Genomic DNA, 6,909 nt, shown 5'->3' on the forward strand with positions numbered 1-6,909 from the left:
ATTCTTCCATACCAAGATTATATTTTCTACATTATTTGGTTATACTATTAAGGCGATCTTGGCTTATTAGGGTTTCATATAATGGGTTTTATAAGAAAATTTTATAATCCCATATCTTCCGCTGCGCCCTAGGGCACTGGGAAACCCAACACTCTCATTATGCCAGTCTTGGCTAAGGAGGTCTTGGAGGCCTTTCAGTCACTAGCAGAGGACAAAGCATCGAACCCTAATGGTTTTCTCCCTCTCATCTTCAGGGGGTATTGGGCTATCATCCAACATAAGGTGATGGCATCTATCTAGCAGTTTTTTAGCATGGCATCGATGCCGAAAAATGGAAAAAGACCTTCGTCACCTTGATTACTAAGGTACAAGATGCTACCGAGGCAGGTTACTACATGCCTATTAGTCTTTACTCTACTCTCTATGAGGCTACCGCGAAGATCATGGTCTCTAGACTTAAATAGGATTCTCCCTAGTCTCATTAGCCCTAAGTAGGGAGCCTTCTTTGGTGGTCGTAGCATCTCCAACAACATTCTCATCGCTTAGGAGTTCATGCATGATCTTCAGAGAGCTCCTTGTCAGTGGAGTCATGGCTATCAAGCGGGATATGGAGAGGGTTTACGACCAGATGAGCTGGCCTTTCTCTCTTACTCTCTCTAGAGCTTCGGGTTTCATAAGGAATGGATCCGCTAGATTATGGGATGCGTGTAGGCCTCATCTTTTGCCATTTTGGTGATGGCACACCAACGCCCTTCTTCGATTCCACTATTGGTATTTAACAAGGTTCCCCCTACCTGTTCATTATTTGCGCCGATGTGTTTTCTCAAGCCCTTCAGACTGCTTCCTTGACACATGTCACTAAGGCCTACAGTCCTACCCCGACGGCCGAACCAATCTCCCATCTTCTCTTTGCGGATGACTATATGCTCCTTGTTTGAGCCACGAGACAGAGTGCCTTGTTGATTTGGGGAATCTTGAAGGACTACTGTGCTGCATCAAACCAGCGAGTCAACCTAGCAAAGTAAGTGGTCCACTTTAGCGTGAAGATCAAGCCTTAACTCAGGATCCGTATTAGGGAAATTCTGGGTGTTGGAGAGCAGGTTGGTTGCTGGAGATACTTGGAGGTACCTATCAAGGGGAGGTGACTGTGGGGGTAGAATGCGGTGAGATTGAGCAGAGTATTAGTTGGAGATTGGAGGGGTGACAGGTGAGAGCCCTCTCCATGATGGACAGAGTGACCTTGGTGAGATCTATCCTTAGTTCGGTCTCAATTTACTATTTGTCCAATACCATTGTACTTAAGATGTCGTTGATGTGATTGGAGCAGTTGTTCAGAAACTTTCTTTAGGGAGTATAGGATGGTAGGGGAGGTGTTCACTTGGTGTTTTGGGAGGTGCTCTGTTAGTCTTGCGGTAGTGGGGGCTTGGGCATTTGTTCTCTATTGATGAGGAGGGAGGCCTTGGTGGCTAGACATGTGGCCTAGTACTTACTTGAGCTCGAGGGCTTGTGGAGTATATTGATGAGAGCTAAGCACAGCAGCCAGACCAAGGCACCTGATTTCCAAGATGGTCGGCATTGCACCTTCATTTGGCACAATATATGCTCCCGTGCTTCGAGGGTGCTGTCTTAGATTAGATAGGTGATCAGCAACGACCAATCAATTGATGCGTAGAATGATACATGGGTTTTTGACCTGGCTTTGCAGCTATGGCCCACCATGTTTGATGTGGACAGCTCAGATCTCAAGGTGTGCAACTTTTTTTAGCACGAGGGATAGGAGATGGGATGTATCGACAATTCATCGCCTCTTTGGGGAGCAGCTGGTTGAGAGGATCCTAGTTGTACTAGTATCAAAAGGGGTGGGCCGGATAAGGACTTAGGATTCGCCTTGCATATCCAAGGTGAGGGCCTCTGATCTCGGAGATCTGTATAGAGTTGAGGCACCTTGATGGTAGCTAGTTATGGAGGCTTCACATTCACCCACGACCAAGGCTGTTCTTTGCAAAAAGGGAGTGAGGTTTTCCCCTACTTGTGACGGATGCTTGAAGATGGAGGAATTAGTGGAGCATGTTCTATTTAGCTGCCCAAGGGCAACCCTAGTGTGACAGTTGACCGGAGCTAATTGATGTTTTCTGCAGTCTTCGACCTATGTGGCAGCATCCTAGCTTATCGAAAGGGCTACATGGAGCGACTTGTCATTATAGCTAGTGGTGTCAAACGATACTCAAGAATGCTATATTCTTTAAGGGCAGAGTATACTCAAGCTCAGATCGCAAGAGATATCTGGGGTTCCCATTCAGCTCTAGTAGTACCTCAAACGATACTCATCACCTGGGAGCCTTCCTCCCCAAGTTTTCTCTCGATGAACTTCGACGACAACGTGTTTAATGATGGGAGAAGAGGTGGTGCTGGGTTCGATATTAGAGGTCCTAATTTCAGATTGATTGCGACGGGGGCCATTGGTTCTGTGACGCTTCCATTCTTGGAGCTGCGCTGAAGGCAACTTGAGAGGGCGACCAAATTCATCTTGAAGAGGACTCGGTGACTGTCATCGAATGGATCCAAGGCCATGTTAAGGCGGGGTTGAGCATTCCCTTCTGCATGATATCCATAATCCATTGCGAGACTATGTGGACCCCCATGTTATTCATGTGTATAGGAGGCGAACAAGGTAGCTGATTAGGTGGTTTTATATGTTGCCCAATACTCTGGTGGCTTCATGTGGGATAGTTATGAATTTTTCTTTTTTCTCTTTGTCTTTTTTTTTTTTTTTTTGATTTTGTTGGATACGATAGTATGAATATTATATGTAAAAAAAAAAAAGAAAGAAGTAGCAACAGTTCGACCATCAAAATGATGCAACCCATGCATAAAAAGTTGATCGAGAAAAAAAAAAAAGCGCCGACGTGGCAGGATGATAGCAGCAGGAGGACGGCGCACGCCTGGATTTACAGTGGTTGGTGCAGAGCTGCAGGCAGCCTGGGAGGGTATTTCCTATGCGAGGCAGATATCCGGGGCCGAGCGGGTGTATCTCGAGGGTGATTCATCGGTGGTGATTGATTTGATTCGGAGTGTGGATCGGTTTGGGGATGGCCATCCCCTCATCCGAGAGTCCCGTAGGATGGCTCAGATGATGGCTGACTTTCAGGCAGCACATGTGTTTAGGGAGGCGAACCGGGCAGCAGATTGGGTCGCCTCCTTTGTCGCTCGGCACTCAGGTAATTTCTTGTGGACGTCTGATGCAGATGTCCCTTCACAGTTGTACTATTTACTTTTCCGTGATTTGGAGGGCTGTACTCATGTTCGAACTATATGATATGAATAGCCGTTTTTACCAAAAAAAAAAAAAAAAAAAAAAAAGCGCCGACGTGCTTTCTTGGGCGTTAGAACCAGCCCAGCCACCCAGTTTCATCATTCGGGGTTGTATGTTTCGCGCGAAAGAAGGATTTACCTTTCTCCGCGCGAATCCACCGTTGGATCGCGGAATTAGTCGCTTCCAAATCTGTGCATATTGCCAATTGAGGCATTCGGGGTGCTTTGCGATCTGTGCGTAGAGAGCTCCAACGGTCACATCGTATGAAAGAAAATCAATCATTACTTCGTGCGAAAGATGCAATCCGAACCCAACTTGGTTTGGTACATTACGAGGGAACCCAGTCGAATTTCGAAATTTCCAATCGCCTCCAAAAAGTAACCGCCTTTCCTTCCGAAATTTCATATCCTCTTTTTATTCCCAATTCCACCTTCCTTTTCTTTCTCCTTTGAAATCGCCCTCTTCCTCTCCTTCTCGATACCATTCGACGCTCTCGAGAAACGACAGGAAAGTAAAAAAAGGGTATTTTTCCTTCTCTCTTCTTTCTTCCTCATTCGAATCCTAGGTGTTTCTTCTCGATTCGATTAGGGTTACGAAGATTTGATTCCTAATCTCCTCTATTGGGGTTCTCCGCATCTTCTTTGGGCTAGATCCAGAGATTTAGGGTTTTAGGGCTTGTAATTGCGTTGAAATGGGCTGTTTTATTGCTTCGGTTTTAGGAAGGGAGAGATGGCGGGTAAAGGAGGAAAGGGTCTTCTGGCGGCGAAGACGACGGCGGCGGCAAACAAAGACAAGGACAAGAAGAAGCCCGTCTCCCGGTCCTCGCGAGCTGGTTTGCAGGTAAATCTCGTTTCCTTCTTGTTCTTCTTAGAGATGCTGTTACATTTGATTTCTTTGAGCTCTGTGGGCAGCGAGTTGGGTCAGATCTGACGCGTTTATGGATTCGGTTTTTATCTTCTAGCTCTCAAAGTCGTTCTTTGCTCCTTAGTATGCCTCTTTTTTTGTTGGATTGTTGTGTTTGACCAAGATGCGTCTTTGCCTTTTTAGGTCGAGGTGGGCATGCTTAATTATGTTATCACACAAATAGTGTTTCTTGTGCATTTATATATTTTATTTAATATGTTTTAATTATTACGTTTATGATCATTCAGGAGTAAATATTTAGATTCTTAGGCCTGGTAAGAATCAACATGCCTGCTGTAATACCCAAAATTGATGCACAGCTAATGGTTTATAATGTTAATGGCTTGAGTGAATGATCTTTTAGTCACAATGAAGTATGCTATTGGTTCTCCCTTTTGTTTCAAAGTTCCTGTGTTGAATTTGGTTGTGGGCATTGGATTTATCTGTTCTTTTTTCTGTTTTCTGTTGAGACACATCGCAGGCTTTCTGGAGCTATTAGGGTGCATAACCAATTTGTAGGCTAAAGAAATGCTGGGTTAGTTTTCTAATGTTATGGACCAAAGAAATATAGGTCTATCCTTGGCTTAATTAGGGTGCATAACCAAGTGATAGGCCAATGTGAGCCGCATGCTTGACACGGGCTGACATAGCAATGGCAAGTACTCCCTGGACAACCAATAGTGGGCAATCGGGCACTATGTCTATTTTGTTTGTTATTGGACCATCAACGTTTGCATGCTCTTCGTAGTTCTCGCTAGTTGTCACAGAGCATATTGTAGGCTAGCAAAATAAAAAGAAAAAAAAAATTGTCTGGCTTGTTGATACAGTAAGGCAGATCTCTGGGCCTAGCAAAGCATGGGCTAGGTCTGGTGTGTGCACAGGGATTGTTCTCTGGTGTAGCATGAACTTGGTTGACCCATAGTGTCAGATCTTGGCTGCAGCTTGAGGTTAAAATCTAGGTTGTGAAGGGTTACAGACCTGAGATGTATCCTTTCTATGTTTGATACTTTAATTCATAGAATCTTCAGTTGAATCAGTAATTATTTTCCAGAAATAATTGGAATATCTAGACAGAGGCATAATTTTTATATTTAGAAGTTGCATTTCAGTGCTTTTACAAATTTGCAAACAATAATTTAAAAAATTGTCTTTGTATGTGTCACCAAGAGAGCGAGAGTATTGTCAGAAGATTTACTCCAGTATTTCCATTGTTCTGCCTCTGTTGCAGAATTTCCTGCATAAATCTGCTAAATGGGCATTCAAGACAATACTCTGTTGAGTTTGCTATCTGTTCTTGCATTTCAGTGATTTTATAATTTGCAAATAATAATTTTAAACATTGTCAGAAGATTTGCTCCAGTATTTCAATTGATCTACTTTTGTTGCAGAATTTTCTGCATAAAATCTGATGAATGGGCATTCAAGGCGGTACTCTATTGAGTTTGCGCTCTAGTCTTGCCTTAGATGCAGGTTCATGTTATAATTTTTTCATAACCTGGACCCCATGTGGGTAGGGTTGGACTTTGTGGTGTAAAACTTGATTCTCTTTAGAGCTTTATGTAAGTGAGAAAAGAGAAACAGAAACTATTTTGAGTGTGTGGTCTTTGTTGTTGCTATTCGTGGCTCTAGCCTGTGTAGTTCCTGGTAGACTAGATCTACAGGCAGCTAAAATTGAACATATTTCTGTGTTTAACCTATGTTTTTGTTGTTATTTATGCAGTTCCCGGTTGGCCGGATCCACCGGCATTTGAAGTCAAGGATTGCAGCAAATGGTCGTGTGGGAGCCACTGCAGCTGTGTACTCAGCAGCAATATTGGAGTATCTGACAGCGGAGGTGTTGGAGCTTGCAGGGAATGCGAGCAAGGATCTTAAGGTGAAGCGGATCACCCCGCGCCACCTTCAACTTGCCATCCGAGGGGATGAGGAGCTTGATACTCTCATCAAGGGCACCATTGCAGGGGGTGGTGTCATTCCCCATATCCACAAGTCCCTTATCAACAAGTCTTCAAAGGAATGACCATGCTAAGTTCTTTATATGTAGAAATTTGTAACTGTTAGCAGCCATGCATGTCTTCTTACTTAGTCTGTGGTTTTTAATTATAATCATGTAGTTGTAGGTTTAAATTCAGAACAAGGTTAAACTTTTAAGTTGTGTCTCAGGCTTCAGGATTCTTCATGATCTGCTTTGGACTTTCTGTTGTTTGGACCAGTGTTTTGATTTTGGTGCATCTGTATATAATTTAACTCCAATTTCAAGTGTCTGTTATTGCTCAAAAAGTTACAGAACCATGTTGTTTCTTGTTAATCTGAGTAACCAGGCTTGTATCTTGTGGCTGGTTAATGTCTATGCTTTTTTTTTTCTTTTTTTTTTTTGTGTATGGTGGTGGTATGTTCATGGACGTGTGTTTGCATATGCAGTCTATTAGTGGCATCATTTGCAGAGTCCATTGATTACAATATCTTACAAGACAGAGGCTATCAATTTTGTGGTTTGTTGTTACTTGGCATCATTGGTGGAGCGCTGTCGGTCACTGGGTCATGAAAGATCAAGAGACTTGTCCGTTTCAGAGTGGTCGGTGTTGTTGGATGTCTTTTTTTTTTTTTTCAATATTCACTGACTTTGGCTTGCTTGGTTTGGGATTTGAATTTGGAATTTGTTCATTTTTTAAACTATTGGTTCATTTTTTAAACTG

At 43.3% G+C, this 6,909-nt stretch overlaps 1 protein-coding gene across 1 annotated transcript; it reads left to right on the plus strand.

The window, feature by feature from the left end:
• The first annotated feature begins 3,676 nt into the window (after nt 1-3,676).
• LOC120108590 (putative histone H2A variant 3) lies at nt 3,677-6,544 on the plus strand. Its single transcript, XM_039122249.3, has 3 exons — nt 3,677-3,835; nt 4,033-4,153; nt 5,937-6,544. Exons 2-3 carry the CDS (start codon nt 4,043-4,045, stop codon nt 6,231-6,233), a joined length of 408 nt encoding a protein of 135 aa, XP_038978177.1. The 5' UTR covers nt 3,677-3,835; nt 4,033-4,042; the 3' UTR covers nt 6,234-6,544.
• Nucleotides 6,545-6,909: the final 365 nt, after the last annotated feature.

This window comes from Phoenix dactylifera, chromosome 18 (assembly GCF_051530095.1).
Source record: "Phoenix dactylifera cultivar Ajwa chromosome 18, Ajwa_hap1_PhDact_Kaust_v1.1, whole genome shotgun sequence".
Taxonomy (NCBI): domain Eukaryota; kingdom Viridiplantae; phylum Streptophyta; class Magnoliopsida; order Arecales; family Arecaceae; genus Phoenix; species Phoenix dactylifera.